The 25,424-nt window shown below is 36.1% G+C and overlaps 3 protein-coding genes, 1 long non-coding RNA gene and 1 pseudogene across 5 annotated transcripts; 1 reads left to right on the plus strand and 4 right to left on the minus strand.

Moving 5' to 3' along the window:
- Positions 1-1,645: 1,645 nt before the first annotated feature.
- Positions 1,646-4,069, minus strand: LOC125209096 (40S ribosomal protein S3-2). The gene is made up of 6 exons (XM_048108698.1): positions 3,928-4,069; positions 3,625-3,772; positions 3,051-3,222; positions 2,330-2,384; positions 2,102-2,233; positions 1,646-2,014 (listed from the first exon to the last, which is right to left on the minus strand). Exons 1-6 carry the CDS (start codon positions 3,955-3,957, stop codon positions 1,850-1,852), a joined length of 702 nt encoding a protein of 233 aa, XP_047964655.1. The 5' UTR covers positions 3,958-4,069; the 3' UTR covers positions 1,646-1,849.
- A 796-nt stretch (positions 4,070-4,865) lies between these two features.
- On the minus strand, positions 4,866-7,123 carry LOC125209097 (annotated as a pseudogene).
- LOC125209094 (peroxisome biogenesis factor 10) lies at positions 7,052-10,983 on the minus strand. Of its 2 annotated transcripts, XR_007174300.1 has the most exons (12): positions 10,689-10,983; positions 10,418-10,449; positions 9,997-10,086; positions 9,543-9,637; positions 9,226-9,412; positions 8,957-9,026; positions 8,782-8,860; positions 8,269-8,402; positions 7,977-8,071; positions 7,748-7,836; positions 7,494-7,649; positions 7,052-7,123 (listed from the first exon to the last, which is right to left on the minus strand). XR_007174300.1 is itself a non-coding variant. In XM_048108697.1 (11 exons), exons 1-11 carry the CDS (start codon positions 10,888-10,890, stop codon positions 7,547-7,549), a joined length of 1,176 nt encoding a protein of 391 aa, XP_047964654.1. In that variant the 5' UTR covers positions 10,891-10,983; the 3' UTR covers positions 7,352-7,546. The 2 variants fall into 2 exon arrangements, 1 of the variants encoding a protein (XP_047964654.1); XM_048108697.1 differs by lacking the exon at positions 7,052-7,123 and having other exon boundaries at positions 7,352-7,649.
- A 5,565-nt stretch (positions 10,984-16,548) lies between these two features.
- LOC125210291 lies at positions 16,549-17,052 on the plus strand. The gene is made up of 2 exons (XR_007174368.1): positions 16,549-16,600; positions 16,661-17,052. It is a non-coding gene; the product is annotated as an uncharacterized LOC125210291 (long non-coding RNA).
- Positions 17,053-23,980: 6,928 nt separating this feature from the next.
- On the minus strand, positions 23,981-25,424 carry LOC125212142 (trihelix transcription factor DF1-like). The gene is made up of 2 exons (XM_048112221.1): positions 25,065-25,424; positions 23,981-24,857 (listed from the first exon to the last, which is right to left on the minus strand). The coding sequence occupies exons 1-2, from the start codon at positions 25,325-25,327 to the stop codon at positions 24,269-24,271; spliced, it is 852 nt and encodes a 283-aa protein (XP_047968178.1). The 5' UTR covers positions 25,328-25,424; the 3' UTR covers positions 23,981-24,268.

Genomic DNA, 25,424 nt, shown 5'->3' on the forward strand with positions numbered 1-25,424 from the left:
ATCCATTGTCGGATTTCCACCCCAACGCAACCAGTACGACCAAAGTCGCAACAATAATTTCTTCCTCTCTTGGAGACCACATGCGACCGGTCCGGTCACCCTTTTTGAACTCTTACTGCTTTGTCGGCGTTAACTGAAAAGGAAAACCCCAATGCCCACCTTATAAGCCAAGAAACACGTGCAAATTACAACGGTCGATAAAAACAGAGTCGATGGAAATACACGCCTGAAACGCCGCCGCTCCCACCAACTCCAGCTAAAATAGAACCCATCGGCTGGGACATGTTAAACTACGGTACACAACGACAAACTCGTTAAACAAAATTTTAGCTCAGGACAGCGAAATAGCGGAAATAAGGATGAGATGAGATCACAACATCGGGTCTTGACTAGGCGTCGTGGTAGGAGGCCCCGCTTGATGACTGATTGAAGAGAGCATGATTCGTGAGTGTAGAAGAAGCGGTATTTAAAACCGATTCAGACCGCGGAGAGTTAACCATTTTTGGAGGGACGTTTGAAATTTTCACATTTCGTTTCCCGGAATTATTTGTGATGCAAGGGTAGGTGGTGGCATTTTGGAAGATTTATGAGGATATTATCGTCTAACAACACGCGTCCTCCCATTTCTTCTCTCCAAATGTGAAACACCAAACATACAGCATTGACGCAGCACATGGTGGGCCCGTCCATATTTATTTAAGTCAACATTTATTTCTTGGCTTTCGAATTAGTATGAACCGAACACGCACTGTTTTAACTATCGGATAGATCAGTTCGAGCGCAATAAATAATAGTACTAGTACCAGTACTAGTACAAAATAGTCCAATATATTTTTCAATATTTAGTCTACCTCAGCATTTTTTTGTTTTTAACGTTATTATATTATTTCAGTGTCTCATAAATTGTTAACAAGATTGTCAAAATCACAATGAAAAATCAAAATTCTGATATATTCCTTTATCTTGATATTATCGTAGCTTTATTCATTGCAATCTGGCTGTTTGATCATTAGGTTGGGAGTTGAGTCTTTCTCATTTGGTTACGACATGGCTGATGCATTTTGTGGAGTTATTGATTCATCTATGAGATCTTCGACAAAAGTTTAAAACTAGCTACGATTTCTGATTGTTCTAAATCTCAACCTTCTATATCTTTACTATTCTTGATGTTCTATGTTTTCTAATACGTATCTTGTATACATTCAACTTTTGTTTTATAAATCGTTTATTAGTGATATTGGAGTATCTTATTTTAATGATTTGAAATGTGCTGAAACCGGTAATCTCATGATTGAGACAAAAAAGATGTCAATGTGTATAACTTGGTCTAACGGTAGAACAATTAAGGTTTGAGATTAAAAGTCATGAATTCAAGCATAGACTCTTAAATTTCTGAATATTTGCCTATTAAAAAAGATATTGATAAAATGTAAATTTAGTGATACGGATAGAAGAACTATAAAATGAAAGACCGAAAGCAAAATTATGATAAATGGGTCAAGTCGAATTGAAACATTGTTGCCGCATGACGTATGATGACGTAACAATTTTTAATATATTCTTCTTATGAACATTAATCACACCATGCTATGACTATCTAATCAAATGTTCAAATACATTTTAAAAAGTGTTTCCCACCACAAAGGAGAATAAAATCCAACCAATGAATCTTGGTGTGGAAAAATATTTTTGCTGATCTGTCTCATCAATGTCATCATAAACATTACAAAGGGAATAAAAACAAGTATTACTTAGATCAAAAAGGGATTGTAACTTTTTAGAAGGAATTTCTACCAGTTCAGAAACATAGATATGACATAGTACTATTCTGGTGAAAATACTCTCATGTTCATGCTACTTCGATGGCAGGTGCAACAGTTTGAGGAATTTGAGGAATATACTCCTCTTCCTTCGGCGGATGGATGGTGACAACGTCCGGCAAAGGTGTCATTGGCCCAACCTTGCCCTTTGGATCCCAGTCGAGCATGATCTTAACCTTGATACCAAGTACACCCTGAAGAAAAATCATAAGATTTTTCAGTTGATGTCAGCAAAGAGTTTGCAGAAACGGGCAAAACAAAAGCATAATCAAGAACTGGACCTGTCTAAGTAGAACATGTCGCACAGCAGCGTCAATGTACTCCTTGACGGGTTGCCCAGAGGAAATCATGTATCCATCCTTGAATTTCATGGACTTGGCACGCTGAGCACGGAGCTTTCCACTTACAATCACCTATAAAGAATAAGATTACAGTCTAGAGTGAATATTGGGATGCACGTAGACTGTAGTAAGGAATAAATCAGGAACAAGATATTTGTTCCAACCCACCTCACATCCCTTGGCACCATTCTCCATAACAAACCTCAGGACACCATAGCAAGCCCTAGACAGAATAATAGAAATGCAATTAGTTGAAATGGTACAAGACAGTGTAATCCTCAGAAATTATATGATACGGATACAAATGTTAAGTTTATCAACTGTAATTTGAGTTCTCCTTTTCTTTACAGTGATCTTTTACAATTGACGATGGACCAGATTTCAAGTTACATGGTCGAGTGCAAAAACTTTCAAATGTCAAATGCATAATATGCTTAAATAAATTTTAAAAGACCAATTTTACAAACAAAAAGAATGGCATAGATCGTGGCGTATGGTCTATTGTATTGCATGCCATGAAAGCAAGAAAATCTCACAAGAGATCTAAATGATAACACAGAGTGGGAAGCTGTTCGTTTACTAAACTAAATATCTTCCCAACCTCAATTTGCACAAGAGAAATAAAAATATTCTCTGGAGACATAATAGCTGGGAAGATAGATTTAGTCACCTTCAGACACGAGATAGGCACTTATTACTGCCATCACGCTGTAACGATGACAATTACAGAAACAATTACTCCGTACATAGACTTCATCACAAAACTGTATTTTCTAATATCAAACTTAGCCTAGACAATGTATTCATCTCATCACAAAATTTCTGGAAGTGTGTCTGGATGAAAGGTCTATCATAGATGGGAAGCATACAACAAGTGTGAAATGCATACCTCCGAACAGCAAGGCCTCCAAGAAGCTTGTACCGCAGTGACTCGGCCTGAGCAATGGCACAGAGACCCCTATTGTTGACCTTCTCAGCATAAAGCTCCACACTGTTCTCTGGGAACTTGAAACGCTTTTGAACGACTGATGTCAGCTCCCTAATTCTCCTACCCTTCTCTCCTAAAAAGTTCAAATATAAAAATCATACAACTAACTATCAAAAATTATACAATAAATCTTATATACATACTCAAACTCCGAATTGCCACAAGAGAGTGGAAATCAGATTTATACTCTTCTTCACAAAGTACCAAGTCTTATCTTGTCGTTAACGCATATACATAATCCTAGTAGAAAATCAGAAATTAACCTCACAGAGGAGAAAAACTCAGATTAACCCTATAATCTCAAAGTAGAACATTAGAAGCCTTAATTTAATAATACCAAATTGTTTATCCCTATATCAAGGGGCATAGTGTATCTGTATATATCCTGAATACCAACGACCGAACCTAACATTGCTATTAAACGCAGTAAATTAACCATTGCATATTAGATAAATAAAATTCAAAATTCAATTACCGAGAACGTTCTGTGTGCGTGTAGCTCGGATGATGATTTCGGTGCGCATCGGCGTGACTCGAACCTCCACACCGGAGTAGCCATCCTCCGCCAGCTCGCGAGTAAGAACCTCGTTTAGTTCGGCAAAGAACACGCCATCCGCAACAAACTAAACGCATATCAAAAGACAAACAAACTCGAAGAAATTCAAACACTCGATTCCATTAAATTCACAACAAGTTTATTCCGATTGAAAGTATAAAACATCAGATTATGTTTTATGATCGGATTTTGATAAGAAAATTTGAGAAATTGAAAGCTCACCTTTCGCTTTTTGCTCATCTGCGTGGCCATGTTTGTCTCAGTTCACTGCAGCTTGTCGGTGCGGCGGGTGTTTGTTCTCGACTCTATTAAAACTGTGGCTAACAAACCCTAACAAATTTACAGGTAGTATCTCATTTTATACCTTGTCACGCCCACGATTTAAATTCTTAATAATAATTTGCTACATTAAATAAATAAATCATATTCTATTGGGGAGTGTTATATTGCTAATTAATGCTTAATTACTAATTACAATTCAATAATAGTCATTAGATATTTAAATTAAAGGCCTAGATCATCAACCACGAAATATCAATACGACCAACAAAAACGTCAAAAAGCTATATGATTAATTCCAATAAAAATCAATAGGGGTATTAATGTCAAGTTTGTTATAACTAACTTTTTAAATAAATCCCAAAACTTTAAATTCATATAACATATATCAAATTAATGATAATTTTATAAGGATTCCAACGATATACTACATGCATATGTTCCGATGTCAAAATTTGAAAAAAAAATAATTTTTTTTTTTAAAAAAAAAAAATCTTATTTCTTAAAATTTACCGAGAATGAAATGTAGACTTTAATAATTATTTGAGTTTATACTTTTTGCTATAAAACTAAACAAATATTGAAATTATCCATGCTATAGTACATAGTAGAGTACATTTTTCACTGAAAATATAAACTCTAATAAGGGCCGTAAAAATCCTACAAAATCTATTTAATTATTTTTAAAATATAGTACTATATGATAAGATTAAATATATGCACAGATAATAATCCAGACGGATATTTTGTAGGTGTATATACTTTTGTAGAAAGTGCAAGATGGGAAGGAGTAGATCTCCATAGTCAACAGAAACGAAAAACTTAAGGAAACATATTTTTGCTGATCTGTTTCATATTAAAAAAATTTACAAGAACATAAATAAAATAAAAACAAGTTTACTAAAACAAAAAGGGTGCGACTTCATAAGGGAAATACAATTCAATTTCTACTTGTTAAGATACAAATATTACCAGACCAAAAAAACATAAACATCACATACTATTCTTGTGAAAACAACCTCATTTTTAAGCTACTTCAATGGCAGGCGCAACAGTTTGAGGAATTTGAGGAATATACACTCCTCTTCCTTGGGCGGATGGATGGTGACAACATCCGGCAGAGGAGTCATTGGCCCAACCTTGCCCTTAGGATCCAGTCGAGCATAATCTTAACCTTGATACCAAGAACGCCCTGAAGAAAATTCAAACGGTTGTTGAATGATGTCAACCATATTTGAACATATATGAACAAACGCAGGGGGAAAAAGAACAGACCTGTCTAAGTAGAACATGTCGCACAGCAGCGTCGATGTACTCCTTCACAGGTTGCCCAGAGGAAATCATGTACCCGTCCTTGAATTTCATGGACTTAGCACGCTGAGCACGGAGCTTTCCACTTACGATCACCTTTAGAGATTGGGATGAAAGTCGGGAGTGAAAATTGAGATGTATGTATGAAAAGAAATAAATCAAGAATAAGATATATGCCCCACCTCACATCCCTTGGCACCATTCTCCATAACAAACCTCAGAACACCATAGCAAGCCCTAGTCAGAACAATAGAAAATAAAATTAGTTAAAGTGAAATGATAGAAAGCAGTGTACGATTCTCAGAAATTATGATACAGTTACAGATGCAGAGGTCAAGTTTAACAACTGATGATGCCAATAAGGCCTAGCTCAAGTGGAGGTGTTGGGAATAATCTTGCCTTGCGTGGTGTTTATTTCTCAAATTATGGTGGTGTAGTGGCCTATGTGCGGTGTAGTGGTACACAATTGGTGGTAGTGCATATGTACGGTGCAGTGCTTTAATTGATGTTATGTATATATATACCGCATGTAATTCATAAAAAAACTTATGATGGAGCAGAATCATAATTTATGAAAGAAATTCTAACAAGAGCACTGCAAAAGATAAGTACAAAGACTGTTAGATAATGTGTAATAAGTTATGTGGTGTTTCGGTATAAAAAGCCATCCAAGCGAGAAAACCTAACAAGTGATCTAACTTAGAATACTAATCACACATCATAGTTTCCCATACCAAATTGGGCCTACGGGTGTATTTACTTCAGCAACGATGAACTGACAATCACAATATTATGACAATTGACAACTATGAACTACATCAAGTGTGGGGATGAAAGTGGCTGTGATTGATGGGAATTTGGAATTCATTTATAAGAGGCGTGTAAATGCATACCTCCGAACAGCAAGGCCTCCAAGAAGCTTGTACCGCAGTGACTCGGCCTGAGCAATGGCACAGAGACCCCTATTGTTGACCTTCTCAGCATAAAGCTCCACACTGTTCTCTGGGAACTTAAAACGCTTTTGAACGACTGACGTCAGCTCTCTAATTCTCCTACCCTTCTCTCCTGAAGAAATTAATTATAAAATTATACAATCATCTACAAGAAAAATAGGAGTAAATATTATATACATACCCAAACTATAAACTCTAACATGTAGACTAAATCATTTAAAACTCAAAAATTAACCTCACGAATCTTAGTATTTCACATTGAACTCCATGATTCTATCATATCAACGTAGAAAACCAATTATACAAACTAACAATAACTAATTGTTTTCCCTGTTTCAAAGCAACATAGTGAATTCGTATAAATCCTGAATTCCAACCGAGTGAAACAAACATTGCTAATAGCTTTTCGAAACAAAAAAAATCACAAATGCCTGATACTAAAAAAGATGCAATTACGCATTTGATTACGACTAAATAATCAATTACCGAGCACGTTCTGTGTACGAGTAGCTCGGATGATGATCTCGGTACGCATCGGCGTGACTCGGACCTCGACTCCAGAGTAGCCATCCTCGGCCAACTCGCGAGTCAGCACCTCGTTCAGCTCGGCGAAGAACACGCCATCCGCAACAAACTGAACAAAACCATAGTAATCATATTAAGCGACAGACAAACTCGAAGAAATTCAAAATACTCGATTCAATTAAATTTATAACATAGTTTATTCAGATTGAAAGAAAAAAACTTTGAATGATTCAATTTGAACGGATTTTGAGGAGTTGAGGGAGAAACTGATAGCACACCTTTCGCTTTTTGCTCATCTGCGTCGCCATTGTTTTATCTCAGCTCTCTTTCTCGACTGTGGCAGAGAAACCCTATGAATGAATTGAAACCCTAATTAAATGGGACTGTTTTTTTTTATCTCCTTGCAATATAGTATTTTAACAAAATGAACATTGAAATTATGCAAAACATATACGAGACCACCTCAAAAAGAAAAATATATAAACTGTTTTTCACTCATAACATAAATTTAAGAAATACTAGTACTATTATAAACCAATAGTACATTCAAAAACGTATAAAATTTAATAACACAAGAATAAATAGAAAGTTGTGAAATTTAATGAAATCAGAAACCAAGATTATTATGTTTTACAAATTGGTAAAGACAACCAATGTTCTTTACTCTTCAGTTCTAATTTAGGTTCACATAGTAGAAATTGCTATTTTGACGAATAATACATTGTACTAATCTACAATCTGAAAACGGAATCACGACGGATCTCTTCCCGTATCTAAAAATCGGAATGATACAAGCAAACGAGGCTTGAATGAGTCACAGGCGAACGACACAGAGGGCACTCTGGCTTCTCATTACACCACTCCATAATGCAGTTCCTGTTGGTGAACAACAAAAGAAAATAGCATCAAGAGATATGAAAGAGGTGGAATTCATCCACTCAGATTCCGGCAACCTGAAAAAATTGAGGTCGTACCAGCAAAACACGTGGCCGCAAGGAGTGGCTGTTGGGGACTGGCGGTTGCTCAGGCAGAGTGTGCATTTGCTCACTCCAATCACTTGAGACTGAGAAAGAAAGAGTCATTCTTGGATGTTTATATCTACGATGTGAGCCATTGTGCATCTAGATGATGTGTGGGTGACTTTTATACGTTATGAATGCGGGTTATGGGTATATGTTTGGGGAGGTATGTGGCAGTGCATACCTCTGAAGTAGATGCAGATTCTGATACCAAACTAGTCTTTGCAGAGTCGTCAGCTATGAGATGGCCTTCCTCGTTTAAGATGGGTAAACCTCTTCCTGCCAACAGAGATTTTAGAAGTTCGTAAGTGGTAAAGAAACCAGCAACCTTCATAGACCAAGCAGCATATACTGATCAAATATTTTTCTTCTAGATATGATCTGAAGACTGTTGTTATGCTAGAACGAAACAAGTAAACCGAAGGGATCAATCTGACAGGTGATAATGAAATCTTTAGAGTCAATTCGAAGATAACCTGTTGAAGTTCGATAATCTCCGAGGGATGTAGGCTGAATCGAAGTTGCAAGAGAAGATAAATTGCTCCTCCTTAATCCTTCAGCAGCGATTATACAGAGCTGAACTAGAAGGAAAACGCCCAATATTTGATATCTGTGTCGAATGATAAAATTTAGGCACGGACCTTATTCAGCTAATCATATACAATAACAGTGTCATCGAAAACATCTTAAGACAAGAAGTCACACTAGGATGTGCAGAAAAAAAGGGCAAGGGCGTGATTAATGCATTTAAATTTTCGAGTGATAACTGTATGTAACTATCACTCAGTATGTGTATAAGGTTTTCAACAGAATAAGGACATATCACATCAATATATAAGGGAGTATCAGATAAAAAAAACATCACTTCTTCGATTTAGCACCCTTCGGAAGGAAGACTTATCAATAAGAGGTTCCATGAAATCATAAATGATGCCATATGAGTAATTATCAGTATCTCTGAGCATGACAATAATACAATTTATCATTACCTAGGCCTTTGATTGGTTGGTTTGCCAATAAACACATAACGAATTCCAGAAGCTCGTTTTGACAAATGATAATATAGGCCTGTGCAATTAAAGAGCAGTATGAGAATCATAAAGCAAGATAGCTTATTCTCCAACTAAAACAGCTCTTATAATATATTGAGCATAACCAGTTCACCTTCAAAATAAAAGAACATGAGGTTTGTCCGAAGAAGCAACATGAAAAGCTCACGGCCTATAGGTAGCACCTGAACTCAACAATACAAAGGATGAATTACTTTGGTTAAGGATTTAATGAAAAGCTCATCTGATTAAATCTGCAAACATATTAATCAGAAAACATATTCTAACGGAAATCAAATTAAAAGATGGAAATCCATTCATAAAAATATGCCTGGGTAAGGTTTTACAGTATCTGAGTAAGATTAATATGGTAGAAGTGCATACTGAGGGCAACCTCCGAACTGCAGAGGACCACATTCCAGCTATTCTGGCTTTCAATCTTGACAAAGTTGATGATGTAACTTCAGAGTTTCCAGATAAATGAATTTGACTGCTAGAGGTACTTTCAGCATCCATGGCGTCATTAGATAGTAAATCAGCCATAGTAAGACCTTGGGAAGCAATACGCGAGCTGCAAACCAGAGAGATTGAATACTTTAGCATTACACATAATTCTCAATCACTAAGCACCTTAAGCTTCAAAGAATCTGAAACTGATAAGCAAGCAGGAGAGATTAAGCATTATATGGAACTTTCAGAACCTTATCCTTTCAGCAATATACGGGAATGCTGTCTGGTAAAGAATAAAAAGAGAGCGCCTTGCCGGAGTTGGAGGAAGTCCATGTGGTCCTGCAACCTGTAATTGTTCCATAATTTTCTTCATCAGTAAAGTTCTAAATGACTGTGCACGGCAATGCGGAACCAAACAGAAAAAAAATACAGGAATTGAATACACAATGTGGTAATTGAGAAACATTATTGCGGAGGCGACTAACTGATGAATATTCCAACAGTACTAACAACAAGCGTCTTAGGCTCACATTTCTCGAAGAGACTTTATCTAAGAACATACCACTCAGAGCAAAATAACACCATGAAGAAACTATCCTCCATTTAAGCTCAGCGGCACAATTTATCTACCTCGTTAAGGTCAATTAGTGCTATGTGCTTATACACCCAAGCAAAACAAACTAAAGCCTATGATGCGAGATGCACCTGAGTGATGTCACAATACTCTTCTCCGAGGGTCTGTTTTCCTGCACCAGTGGTTAATAGGAAATAGAGCATCTGGCCCAAAAGCTTTGTCTGCACAATAAATTAACCCAGCCCCATTACAACAAAATCTCACAAAATTAAAAGTACATAGTCACATTCTCAGAAATCACAATTCCATCAGCAAAAACACAAGCAGCTCCTAAACCAATTTATGCCTACTCCAGATTTAAATTAGGTATGCAATAGCACATCTTAGAAAGACAGATAGATCTCTACTATATCATTATACCAGATTAGGGTTCATGCACATTAAAACCAGAGACTGACAAACAAAACGCAGCAGATTCATAATTTATCACATTTTAATTCAACTCTAAATGCCTAATTGCACAATCTAACTTGTGGAGAATGGGGAAATCACCTCACTCTGATATGCAACAGCAACTCTTGTACCTGAAAAAAAAACACAGGATGCATAATTACATTGACGTAATCAGTGAGAGCAATGCTCAAAACAGAATTTCCCTAATACGTTAATTAGTAGTAATTCAATATGATTGAGCAGATGAAACTGGAAATTAATACTATAAACCACATGTATTTCTATCTTCTAGGAATCAACCGCCACAAAATTATAACCACGAATGATGATTTAATTAGACGGGGAAATTAGGTGGATTAGTTAAGAATACCAAAGAGGTGGCGGAAGGCGTCGCGGCAGGCGTCGTAGACGAAGGAAGCGTACTGCTCGTCCTTCTCAGCTGCTCTCATTATTTCTGGCTGCGCCGCCAGCGGAAAGGTCCGTACGCCGCCGCCGCTTCCACTAGGTCCGGCATCGGAGGTGTTGCTGCTGCTGGCATCTCCCATGACCGCAGCTGCTTCTGTAATTCCCATCCTCCCCTCTTCTGCAGAGATATCCAGTGTTTCCAGAAAAGAAAATCAAGACGGCGCCGTTTTGGTTTGGGATGAAATGAAGTGATGATAACTGTGATAAAATAAAATGGAAATGTAATGCAAGGCAAATGCTAGGTTGGGATTAGGGCCATTAGATTCTTTCTTTCTCTTATTCATAAATATCATCTTTAAATTACTAATTTAATTAAAAATACAGACTTTATTTAAATTTAAAAGTTATGAAATTAAAATTCTACATAAAAGTTAAATAATTAAAAGACTAAAATGCATAATTAAAATCTTCAAAATTTCAAAAATTACACAATTAAAAATCTAAGATGATATTCAATTATTTTTGAAGTTTTTTTCAACCATCTTCTAATATTCCTCCAAATGTTACGAGCTCATAGAACTCATTTGTGTGGTATAGGCTTTCATCAATACTTATGGGGCAAATATCCTCCTAAAAAAATTATATTCATGCTACTTTTTTCATACTATTTACAAAATATTTTAAAATTCTTCTTTAAATTTCCCTTCTCAATAACTTCAAAATTTGATACCTCACGCAAGTTCCTTGCTCCGCCTCTGTCAACGTGTCATACACAACGTCTCTGGATTGGATGTCGTTCAACGCATAGGTGGGGATGTTGATGACATATACAGCTTGAAATGTTGAATTAAGGTGTGTTTGTATATATTGGAGATTGGCGAGAAGTGGTAAATCCAGATACATATATTTGACCGTTTGAATTTGTTACTATTCAAGAACAGTTAGGAGATCCTCCTCCTAATGTATATACACCCATTTATGTTTGGGATAACTGCCTTAAAAGTCACGAACTTTTGCCATTTTTTAGTTTTACCCACAACCTTTCAGTGTAACATACAAAGTCATAAACTTATTCGTAGTGCGCCATTGTCCCATTTCAGGGTTTTCCTATTAAGAACTAGGTGACGTGTCGTTTTAATCCTACTTGGCTGCTGACTAACCATAAAACGTTAATTTTTTAATCAAACTACCCCCAAATTTTACCCTAATTAACTTATTTACTCCATTTTACCTTACTTCACCAAAATCGGTCGACTCCTCTCAATCTCACTCCCACTTCACTTCACTCCAATCGCAAATATTCAGGCGACGATGAGGACAAGGATGGCGTGACCGGTGACAATGTGAACAAAGTCAGAAACGATAGCACGATCCGTAGGGCTTCTCAAACAACTGAATGGCGGCGAACCCGTAAGTATCCAGCTCCCTGTTGAAAATATTCTAAGATGTAGGAACACTAAGTTAATTAGGGTAAAATTTAGGGGAAGTTTCGATTTAGTGGATGAATTGAATAAATTAGGATTTGATAGCTGGAGTAGGCTTAGCTATAAGATAACAAATGGAGTAGACCAAATTGATATAAAAGGTGATGCTGAAGTGATGCATATGTTATCACTTCTACCTACGTTGAGAACTCAGATTTGGCATGTATATGTTGTTAATGGGAAAAAATGGAGTGAGGGTCTAGATAAAATTCTTCAACACAAATCTGTTTGTGGGAGAGAGGGTGATAAAATGGTTGGTGCAACTGTGATAGAAATTAAGTTTGAATTTGTAAAAAAGAGTAGGGTTGAGTCAATGAGAAAGAGTAATTTTCAGTCAATCAAAAAGAGTCAGAATGAAACAACTTTGAAGGATAACTTACAATCTGTCGAAAAAAGTGTTGAGAAGAGTGTTCAAAAGAGTGTAGAAAAAAGTATTCAGAAGAGTGTGGTTCATTCTATGCAAAAGAGTGGGTGCCTCTGTGGAGAATAATGCAAGTGAAACTGCTTGTAGAGATAAGAGTATGAATGAGAGTGATTTTGTCCAGGGGAGGTGGCTCAGGTATGCAAGGATATGATGAGGGTTTGGGAAAGAGATTTGATGACAGTGATAAAGATGGGAGTTACATACCATCTTGTGAGGAAGAGGAAACTGATGACGACGTGGATGTTGAGGAGCTAGTATCTGAAGATGAAGAATACACTTAAGCCAGGTTGAAGAAGAAATAAAAGTATGTGTATTTTATAACTGATGATATGATTCATAGGATAGTGAATGGAGGACAACAAAGTGAATACGTGTCTGATTATGAGAATTCTGAAGAGGATGATATATACTATGACTCAACTGATTTTGAAGATGAATGGAGAAGAGCCCGTGACAGACATGCTAGAGTTATGTACAGTTGATGCACTTTTTTTAGCACTAAATAAACCTGCAAGTATACAGAGTATATATAGTATAGCTAAAGGTTAGTACCGGATATCGAACACGGGGAAGGCAAACACAAAGTGTCTATCCTCTACTAAGACTCAATTACTAACTGGAAAAACAAATAGGTTTTGAAAACTTTTGGAAAACTAAAAACAATAAAAAGCATAGACCAACTAAAAGCAAATAAAACAAAGAGAAAGACGATAGAGATAAGGGAATCCCAGGGATGTGTGTTCACAGTTATGGATATACAAAATTCCAACTATAATACCATAGCACAGTTTTTACTTTGAAAGGACGAGTCACCTAGCTTATGCTACTTTGGGAAGAAACAAAGTAAAAACAAAACGGATTTTAAATAGAAAAAGGAATTTGTATAACCAAAGTCGTTACTAACACATCCCTATAATCCTATGAGTTTAGTTACACATAATTGAATAAGCTAAAAACATAGATTGAAAGGAAGACAATTTGAACATAAAACTAAAGCAAATAAAACCCGTAGGTTGAAACCTTGTTGTTGTTGATGTTCTTGAAATCCTTCTCCAACTTCTTGCACAATTGAAGTACTCTAGGTCTTGATCTCTATGAAGTATTTTGCAAATAGAAGTTCACTCTTTTTGATGAAGCTTGAGGTCTTATTTATAGGGAAGTACCAATCATTGTTGTAGAAGGAAAAGATCTCCAAAATATGGTAAATCTGCGCACAAATCTAGGGCTTCTCGGATTCACCACCTTTCTCCGGCGGGCCGCCGCACCTTGGCCGGCGGTCGTCGCGTTGGAGTCCAGAGAGTCTGTTCCCTCGGCGGCGGACCGCCGCACTTCCGGCGGTCGCCGGACGAGACTTCTCTTCCAAGCGCATTTTTCCGAGGTGGACCGTTGCATTGATCTCGCTTCACGCCGGTAGCCGTCTGACTCCAGATTTCCACACTTTGCGTTTTGGCTCCCTTTTTCGGCTCAATTATGCACATTTCTCACAAAACACGTCAAAATACCAAAATAGATAAAATATGCAAATAATGGACGTGTAGAGTGACTTTGACATCAAAAACGGACCAAATAATGGTCTTAAAACAGTGCAAAATCCGAGCGTATCAACAGTCCAAGGTGTGACCATATGGTGCTAAAATTCACAACTGGCATGGGCTTCAGTGATGGTCTTCAGGCTAGAGATGCAATCAAAGTTAATGCCGTGGAGAATGGTTGGTAAATTCATTTCAAGAGAGCAAGAAAGAAGAATGTTGAAGCAGGGTGTACAAGTCCTTTCAAATGGAGATGTTCTGGCAGTCGAGTCAGTAAGTCAGGTGATTTCATCATGAGGAATCCGTAAGGAGTCCACACTTGTCCCATGGCAATAAGGAGTAAACTTGCTATCTGTAACTGGGTTGCTAGAAAATACATGGAGGTATTTAGACTTAGACCACAACTAAGCTGTAAAGAGTTGGGCTTAGACCTGATGCAGAGGTATGCCTTTGAGGCCATAAGGTGAAGGTTGTATCATGCTAAGAAGAAGACCATTGACTTGTTGATGGCATTGGTGGAAGAATATTATTCTAAGATGAGGAGATACATACTTGAGTTAGGTAGAGTTGACAAAGAAGGGGTTTTCGAACTACATGTGGATGTTGGTGATGTTTTCAAAGCAGTTTATATTGGTTTTTATGGACTTAGAAAGGGTTTCAAGGAAGGGTGAAGGAGGGTAACATGTCTGGATGAGGCTTTTCTAAAGACATGTTTAGGTGGGATTTTGTTATCGGCAATAGGAACTTATGGTAACAACCAAATGTACCCTATAGCTTGGGTTGTTGTTGAGATTGAGATTGAGGTTTGCTGGAGTTGGTTCGTTAACATTCTAAGGCAAGAGCTGAACTTGGGAGAAGGAGTTGGAATTAATCATCAGTGACCAACAGAAGGTATGATCACTCACACTTATCCTTTTCTATGACAAAAAACGAACATTTTCAACTTGAATATAAGGACTTGAGAATGCAGTCACATTTATCCTTTTTTATGCCAAAAAACTGACATTTTCAACTTGAATATATGGGACTTGAGAATGCAGTCACACTTATCCTTTTCTATGACACAAAACTGACATTTTCAACTTGAATATATGAAACTTGGGAATGCAGTCACACTTATGAGTTTCTATGACACAAAACTGACATTTTCAACTTGAACATAGGACTTGAGAATGCAGTCAAAGACCTTATCCCACTAGCCGAGCATAGAAATTGTGCAAGACACATCTATTGAAATTGGAAAAAAACTCATAAAGGCCCAGTAGTGAAGCAAATTTTCTAGAAGCTCGTTAGAAGCACGTACATGGAGGAATATAATTTGGCATGAAAAGAACCCTACCAAATTCTGTAAGGCTTTCATCACTCCAATACAATGTTTTGTGTAATATCTTAACTTTTAGAATATTAGAATTAGAATAAGAGTTATATTTATAGTAGGTGTTTATATGTTTTATATTAAAAATAAAGAAAATAGAAAAGAAGGTTTAGATAAAGAGAAAGGAAAAAGAAATGAAGAGGATAAGTGAAAGAAAAGAGTGAAAACGTGTAGTGAGGAGAAAAATTAGGAAAAAATATAATAAAAAAAAGGAAAATAGAAAGGGTTTGGAGATGGGTTTTAAAAATCATAATTCATACTTCTCTTCTCTCTTTCCACGCTACTCCCTCCTTCTCTGTAAGTAAGTTCGACAGCTTCTCTACTCCCTCTGATCAGCCACCACGACACCTCCGGTCACTCTACCGTGAAGCATGTAGTACACACCACCAGTCCTAGCTCTCAATTCTCCCTACTTTCTCTCAACTTTGGAGCTTAGGTTGCAAACCCACCTCCACTTATCTTTGCAAAATAGTTGAAATTAGAGGTTAGACTCCCCCATAACCTCTTTATTCTTGTTTCTAAGAATAGCAATGTTGTTATATTGATGTGATTCTTTTTGTTGGAGTCAAAATTAGGGTTCTTGAATTTGAGGGTTTTGCTGCTTTAATGCTTTCGTGTAAAATGGCTATGGAATTATGTAATTGGAAGCATGTTATGATATTATAAGCATGAAAGTGATAGAAAATATGATGTTGGAAATTATCTCTGATCATAAGCTCTTGATGTTGATTTTAAATTTACCTTCTTATATTTCATTTAGAAATAATATTTTTAGTACTTTGAATTCTTTAAATAGTTATGCTTCTTACTAGTATAATTATGTTGATGAAAGAAAGTGACTGCTGACATGATCATTTGTTTATATCATGTTATATGGTTTGATTGATAGATGGTAGATAGTTATTAATGAAAGTATTAGGTGATAAATATTATAGTGTTGTTGTACATGACGAAGGTGTTGATTATTTGCAAGGGATATATGTGATCACTTGCAAGTTGTTAATTGTCTAAACCACCCGGACTTGCAAAACTGAAATTGTTAATGACTTGTAACCTAAATCAAAGGTATTAACTTCGAACACACATGTTCTTATGCAGATAGTGAAATAATGAATATTATTTCAGCCGAAAATGGGGAGGCCTTGAAAGGAATCAATAGCTTCTATGTCGCACAGTGGTATCACAAGTGTTCTAGGGAGGAGAGGTAGGGGAATAGGAAGAGGAAGAGGGAGGACTCAACCTGTGGAAGGTCTTGGCTCGATTCCTACTCAGCAAAGCGGCACATGATTGAGGACTCAACCAGTGAACTTTGTTTTGTCATTCTGTACTTTTGTTTTGTCATTGTGTAATGTGTTGGTTCCATTGGGTATTTGGAAACAATTTGTAGGTTTATGTAATTCGAATTGTGTTAAGTATTTGGCTAAGTGGTCAGATGATGGAGTTTAAACAATCTTTAGGCCTGTGTAATGTTTTGTAAACAATGGATATTTTATCCAAGTTCGCTTGTGCAATGTTAATCCTATTTTATCCAGGTTCATTTGTGTAGTATTAATCGTATTTTTTCAAGGTTTGTTTGTGCAATAACTTTACTTCGTTGCGTTTGGAATTCAAAAGAGGGGCAAGATCCATAGTCTAAAACATTACACGTTCGAGTCACATATTCCATAGTCTAAAACATTACAAGTTCGAGTCGCACATTTCATAGTCTAGTACAAACAAGGGGTAGGGCATTCTACATAATCTAGATAAGTAGACATAGCACGATACATAAAAACACAATTAAAAACTTTAAATTTTGGTTTTAGCATCGCAAATTTTCAACAACAATTTGGAGCGCTTCAAATTCATTAGTTTTTGAACGGATTTTCTCATCGAGTATATCCTGCATAGCAACTCTTGCTCTCAAAGCCTCTTGCATGTTGTTCCTCTCCATCTTCATATTTTGTAAATAGTTCTCTTGATTCAGTGACAACGAGGGATCAATCCAACGAAAGAATTTGCAATCGTCATTCTTCCATACTTAGTAACGAGAGAGCGTCGCCCGGGATTTGCTTGCGTCTTCGATGTCACAACTTCAGCTTCAAAACCATGGTCACAAACCACGGGTTCAAACCTTCGCTAAGTCCAATGGCTCGAAAAAATTGAAAATTGAAAATTTTCAAATGGCCCAGAGGCATATCAATATTGCAGTCTCTAGATCAACAACATTGCAATCAAATAAGAAAATTTCAAAAATTGATCCTAAAAAATAAGAAAATTTTTTGAGATCCAAAAAATTGAAAAATCGATTGGTAAACAGTGGCATCTCAAGTTTAAAGCAGAAAACCTAATTGAAACTCAATTAAGAATTGCACATTCAAAAACTGAACCCAGAATCTCACATTCCAAAATTGAACCCAGAATCTCACATTTCAAAACCATAAACGAGAATCATTTTTGCATCTTCAAACAATGGAGCTCGAATTCGCGACGGGAGAGTGAGAATCGCTAAGTGGATCACTAATTACCTCGGTACTGATTCAAATCTACAGGAGATGATATTGTCTACTAAGCTGAAGCTCGAATTCACAACGGGAGAATGAGAATCCTCAATTCGGGTTTACTTTGGAGATTGAATGAATTTAAGGTGTTCATTTATAAAATGACGTCATTTTGTCTGTATAAAACGACGTAGTTTTATAAATTTCCAGCGTATTCCACGTAAGAACTCAGGCATGCCACGTCCGCTTATTTCAGTCGAAAAATTCATAGGTTGGGTCGAAAGGGAAATTTGCACACTCCGAATAAGTTAATGACTTTGTATGCTACACTGAAAGGTTGTGGGAAAAACTGGAAAATGGCAAAAGTTCGTGACTTTTAAGGCAGTTATCCCTTTATTTTTCAAATACTCCATATTCTTTTTCTTTGATTCCGAGGAGGGAAAGCTATAGATTTGAACTTCAGAGTTCAGACTTCGCTAATTAATAAGACATAAATCTTTTAACCCTATTCCAAAATTTGGTATCCATTTCACATTCAAATCTTACCTACATTGATGAAATCCACTAATTGCAACCCTAAATCAACACGAGTATAAATGATCGTTCTCCTTTATTCTATTGTTTTTTAAATTCTTGATCACATAAAGGGAAAATTCATAGGTCGGGTCGAAAGGGAAATTTGCACACTTCGAATAAGTAAATGACTTAGTATGCTACACTGAAAGGTTGTGGGAAAATTCGGAAAATGGCGAAAGTTCGTGACTTTTAAGGCAGTTATCCCTTTATCTTTCAAATACTCCATATTCTTTTTCTTTGATTCCGAGGAGGGAAAGCTATAGATTTGAACTTCAGAGTTCGGACCTTGCTAATTAATACTCCCTCTGTCCCCAAAGAATATGCACTTTGAGTTCGACACGGGTTTTAATGCGAAATTGGTAAAGTAAGAAAGAGGTTGAGAGAAAAAGTAATTAAAGTATTGTTAGTGGATAATGGGTCCCACCTCAACGGATAGAAAAGAATTTACAAAATTAGAAAGTGCATATTCTTGTGGGACGGACTAAAAAGGAAAGAGTGCATATTCTTGTGGGATGGAGGGAGTAAGACATAAATCTATTAACCCCATTCCAAAATTTGGTATCCATTTCACATTCAAATCTTACCTACATTGATGAAATCCACTAATTACAACCCTAAATCAACACGAGTATAAATGATCGTTCTCCTTTATTCTATTGTTTTTTAAATTCTTGATCACATAAAGGGAAAATTCATAGGTCGGGTCGAAAGGGAAATTTGCACACTTCGAATAAGTAAATGACTTAGTATGCTACACTGAAAGGTTGTGGGAAAATTCGGAAAATGGCGAAAGTTCATGACTTTTAAGGCAGTTATCCCTTTATCTTTCAAATACTCCATATTCTTTTTCTTTGATTCCGAGGAGGGAAAGCTATAGATTTGATTCTTGTGGGATGGAGGGAGTAAGACATAAATCTATTAACCCCATTCCAAAATTTGGTATCCATTTCACATTCAAATCTTACCTACATTGATGAAATCCACTAATTACAACCCTAAATCAACACGAGTATAAATGATCGTTCTCCTTTATTCTATTGTTTTTTAAATTCTTGATCACATAAAGGGAAAATTCATAGGTCGGGTCGAAAGGGAAATTTGCACACTTCGAATAAGTAAATGACTTAGTATGCTACACTGAAAGGTTGTGGGAAAATTCGGAAAATGGCGAAAGTTCATGACTTTTAAGGCAGTTATCCCTTTATCTTTCAAATACTCCATATTCTTTTTCTTTGATTCCGAGGAGGGAAAGCTATAGATTTGAACTTCAGAGTTCGGACCTTGCTAATTAATACTCCCTCTGTCCCTAAAGAATATGCACTTTGAGTTCGACACAGGTTTTAATGCGAAATTGGTAAAGTAAGAAAGAGGTTGAGAGAAAAAGTAATTAAAGTATTGTTAGTGGATAATGGGTCCCACCTCAACGGATAGAAAAGAATTTACAAAATTAGAAAGTGCATATTCTTGTGGGACGGACTAAAAAGGAAAGAGTGCATATTCTTGTGGGATGGAGGGAGTAAGACATAAATCTATTAACCCCATTCCAAAATTTGGTATCCATTTCACATTCAAATCTTACCTACATTGATGAAATCCACTAATTACAACCCTAAATCAACACAAGAGTATAAATGATCATTCTCCTTTATTCTATTGTTTTTTAAATTCTTGATCATATAACCTATTGGTATTCAAGCAACCTGCAACAAATATATTTTTAAAAATAAATGCGCACGCTATAATATTTAAGAATAGGGGTGACAAATCGTGCGTGTTTTGTCGTTATCATGTCGACGCGATAAAGACACGATACGATAACAACAAACACGAACATGGCCCGTTAAGAAAACTCCAAACACGAACACGAACACGACCCGCTAACCTCAGACACGAACACGACACGAACCCATTAACGACACGAACTACTTCGGGTCAACACGACACGATAACAACACATATATGACACGACACAATAATAATAATATTATAATAGTATATAACTATTATTCTAATATTAAAATTTTAATTTTAATTTTAATTTAAAATTTTAAAATAAAAAATAATACTCCCTCCATCCCAGCTAAGATGACACGTTCCTTTTTTTCACGTGTTTTGGAAAAATGATAATAAATAGTTACATTGGAGAGAAAATAAAGTAAAAAATATAATACTAATATAGAAGATAATGTCTTCTACAATACTCTCTAAGTTACTTTATTTTTTCTCTATTTTAACTATTTATCATCATTTTTCCAAAACAAGTGCGAAAAGGTTATGTGTCATCTTAGCTGGGACAGAGAGAGTAATAATATTATAATATATTAATATTATTTCTTAACGTATAACACGAACACGACACGAAGTTTTCATGTCATTATTGTGTCGACACGATAAGGACATGAACCCAATAAGCTTTGACACATACCCATTAATTTTGTGCGAGTTCGTGTCATGTTATCGTGTCGTGCCAAAAATTGTCACCTCTACTTAAGAATACTAATTTGTGTTTCTCAATAATTATCTACGCTTTAAAAAGCATCCTCAGTTTTGACGTCCAAACTAAATTTAAGATATATAAACAAAAATGTCTCACATAAACAAAAGATAAAGGTTCAGTTGAAAATTGTTTCTCAGCTTAAAAATATTTTTTGTTAATTTCACTCTCAATTTTGACTATTTTGATGTAATTTTACAGCACGAAGTAATTTCATATCCTTATAAAATTAGTTTGTTGTAATGCCCAAACAAAAACTCGATTAATTAATGGGATTTATTTTGTATGATAGAATATAGAGATAGCCCAAACAAATTACTAGCTCGATTAAATTAATTGGATTTATAAAATAGCTAGATCGAAGAAAATATAGATTAATTTACTGTTTGGTTTGATTAATGTATCGATGTTTAATTATTTGAGAATTTATTTTTTCAAAATTATACTCCCTCCGTTCCGTAGTAAGTACGGAGGTGTTTCTTTTCGGCAGGGAGATTAAGAAAAATTGTGTTATGTGAGTTGAGTAAAGGGAGAATATAGTGGAAAATGAAAAAAAGTAGAGAGATGAAGAAAGAACAAAGTAAGAGAAAGTAAAGTAGATGTGGAAAAATGTGTTGACTTTTACTAAAAACAGAAATTACTCTATTACTATGGAACGTACCAAAATGGTAAAATGATTCTATTACTATGGAACGAATGGAGTATAAAATAAATGTTCTAAAATGTGTTGTATCATGCATTTCGATTTTGTCACATTGTTTTGGAAACAAAACAAAAATTTAAAGGCCCAACAAATATTCAGTCCACTCAGTTATATTGAGATTTTAGAGCAACGAGCCCAATACTGAAAATCGGCAGAGATGTCTCAATTTTTAGATGGGGAATTTCAAAAAATGTTGTTAATTAGGTAGAAAAATAAAATATAATTGGATGTTTTAAATAAAAAGAGAAATTCAAAAAATTAATAAAATTTTTTACTCCAAATGTCATCCACAAATTTATTCGAATTTCATCTAACACAACATCAGTGTGCAAATTGGAACAATGCAAGTAACGATAATATTATTAGCAATTTTCATCACATTCGAGTAATGAAATCAATTCATCTGCATATTTACAATTTTCATTCTGCGATAACAATTTAAAATACAAGTAACGGAATTAATATGCACATTCATATGCAAACACCACATAGAACTATTCAAGTAGCTATGACATTGTGTAAATTCATCTTCCAATTTAAAAGAGAGAACATGCAAGCCAACCAAATCGAAATCAAAATTGAAAATCTGGAATCAGAAATTGAAATCAAATAGTAGGAAATTAAAATTCACCTTCCAAATTCGAAAATTTTATCTTCCAAAATCGAAATAGAAATTAAAATTCATCTCCCAAAGTCAAAAGTCAATAATCGAAAATCATCCACCGTAAGTCTATAAGAAACATAAGGCCGCGAAATCGAAATCAATAAAGTAGATAGGTGAAAAAAATTAAGCAGAAGAGAGAAACTAATAGAAAGAGAATAATTAATAAAGATAATATTATAATAAAAGTGATTGAATATATTAAAATTTTTCTAAAATAAAAACTATTAAATTAAATTAAAACGTCTCAAATAACAATACGACTCTACCAACACAAACGGAAAAAACTACTCCCTCCGTCCCGCTTAAGATGACACGTTTTCCTTTTTAGTTTGTCCCAACTAAGATGACACATTTCCTTTTTTGGTAACTCTCTCTCTTCAATTAATATACTCAACCACGTTTTCTCACTCCTATTAAAATATCCATCTTTTTTTATCTCTCTACTTTAATACTTACACCCACCTTCTCTCTCTCCAATTAAACACTTTAACCAATAACTCCTAAAATCCTGTGCCGACTAAGCAATGTGTCATCTTAGTCGGGATGGAGGGAGTAAATATGAACTCAGCCAAATAGATTATTTTTAAAAATTTTGCACATAGTTTAATGTACATTAAATTATGTGCAAAATATGAAAAACTAATATGAATTCAGCCAAATCGATTATTTTTTTAATTAATTAACTATGAAAAAGTTAATTAATTTGGTGTAAGATATAGTAGCATCAATTTATATCACACGATCATTACTAGAATATAAATTAAAAACATGTACTATGTAACCGATTTAACACTCCTTTCTTTAGGAATCTAGCTAGTTCATTAAAATGATCTAGAAAAAAAGAAAAAATAGAAAAATAAATAGTGAAGAGGTGGAGAAGAAGGGCATTAATGAGAGATGTCTGTATGCGTGTGCAGCCTGCTGCTATGGTCGACAATCCCAATCACTTTCAGAAATTAAACGTATAACCTTTTTTCCTTCAATTCCGCGCCGCCGGGCCCGCCGCCGCCACGTCACGCCGGAAAAAGTATTGCCACTTTCATTTATTGCTCACTTCTTCTCACCATACTTTCCACTTTCGCGCTTTGTAGAATAATCATATTTTCACACGTAACGTTAATATTGATGATTCATTTCAGATTCAAGTGTAATTATGAGCATCAAATTGTCGATTTAGATTGTGTTTTATAGTAGTATATTCGACCATAAATTCTTAAAATTTCTCCAAATTCTAGTTTTATACCCCGTTTTAAAACTTGCCTAAATTGTAGGCCTATAATTTACAATTTGTTCTGATTTTGTACATAATCAAGATTTTAGTTTAAACGTGATCCGAATTCAACAAATAAAAACATTCAACTTTTCGTTCTCGTAAATGTGACATCATTTTGGATGACATTCGATAGTGTCATATAAGTAGGTCATGATGCTATGTTAGTGCAAAATAATTGATTGGTTGAAAAATATATATTCTTACTTATATAAATACATATATGATACTTTCGTTTTCAATCCGAACGTGCAATAGACTCCCAAAAAACAATGTTACTAGATATGGAAAAGAAATTAATTAGGGCAATATTTTAATCGAAAACATAAACCCTAATTCTCTGTGAGAAGAAGAAACATAGTGATCATGCTAGCTGATTCTCTCTTTTGCAGTTCTTCAATTCTCTCTCTATATACTACTCAAATAAAGTTAAATTTTCTCATCTAAATTTCTAGCTAGCAAAAATCCAAACACCAATTTTTTCTCCTGCATTTCAAGCTCAAAAAAAAAGGCGCATCTCAATTTTGACCAGCTCAAGCCATTTCCTCAATTCCGATCCAGATCTCGCCGGATCTCATCCTCTCCGCCGCAATTCGATCCGTACGCCGGCAGATCGATCCTCTGGCCGGTGATCCTCTCCAGATACGACACGATCATCGCCTCTCGGCTCTTCTCCATCGCCTTCTCGTGCGCCCTCGCCGCCGCCTCGCGCTCGAAATGCGCCACCTCCTGGCTCCTCCACGCGTCCTCCCTCGCCCTCCTCTCCTCGCTCAGCCGATCGATCACCTCCGTGAACTTCTTCTGCAGATTCTCCTGGTGATCCACCACCTGCTTCACCAGATTCTCGAAGAACTCCGCCATCGGGCTCATTACCTCCGGATCGGCCGTTTTCTTCCTCCTCCTCTTCGTCTTCTTCGCTTCCTTGAACGTTCTAGAAGATTCCTCTTCGTTGACCGCGGGCAGCCCGGGCAGTGGTGGTGTTAATGAGTTAGGCGCTGTTTGGGTGGTGTCACGTTTGTATATAGCTTCGAGTTCGCTGAAGTGTAGTCTACTTTTGGCGTCCAAACAGGCCGTTAGAGCTTCTCCCTGCCTCAATTCACTGTTTTCATTGGATACTTGCGCTGGAAGGGGTTCCCTACACATATTATAAAAAAATTAAAAAAGGACAATATATATGTAAATGTAATTATGTACTTACATGAAATTAAAATGGGTTTACTAGATAAAGTAAGGGGAAAGAGAGGGCTAGATTATGTGAACACTCAATTTTCCTGAATAGAAATGGGGGGTTTGGAATTTAATGTGACGTACAAAAAATAAATTAAATTTGAATTTAGTGTACCAAAATTGTGAGTGGAGCATTCCGAGGGAAGATTGTCGGGCCTCGGGCAGTTGGTATTGCTCACTCCCACGAAGCAAATTAGCATCTCCTCCTCCTCCTCCTCCTCTCTCGTTGAGGCCGAGCTTGAAGTAGCCCCCGGCGTAGTGAGTTGTGGGAAGGGAGTGGATTTGGTCGAGGATGTGGGTCGGGTTCATGGAGAGTAGAAGCGGGTTCTCGGGTTGGGGCGGGTTGTGGATGCCGGGGTTTTCGAAACCCGAATGCATCGTTTGTTTTGTGGTTTGGAGGTCAGATTTGCAGAAACCCTAGAGGGATGGGGAGGATTTTTGAGGAGAGAGATGGAAGAGGAGGTGATAGGGGTAG

Source organism: Salvia hispanica, chromosome 3 (assembly GCF_023119035.1).
Source record: "Salvia hispanica cultivar TCC Black 2014 chromosome 3, UniMelb_Shisp_WGS_1.0, whole genome shotgun sequence".
Taxonomy (NCBI): domain Eukaryota; kingdom Viridiplantae; phylum Streptophyta; class Magnoliopsida; order Lamiales; family Lamiaceae; genus Salvia; species Salvia hispanica.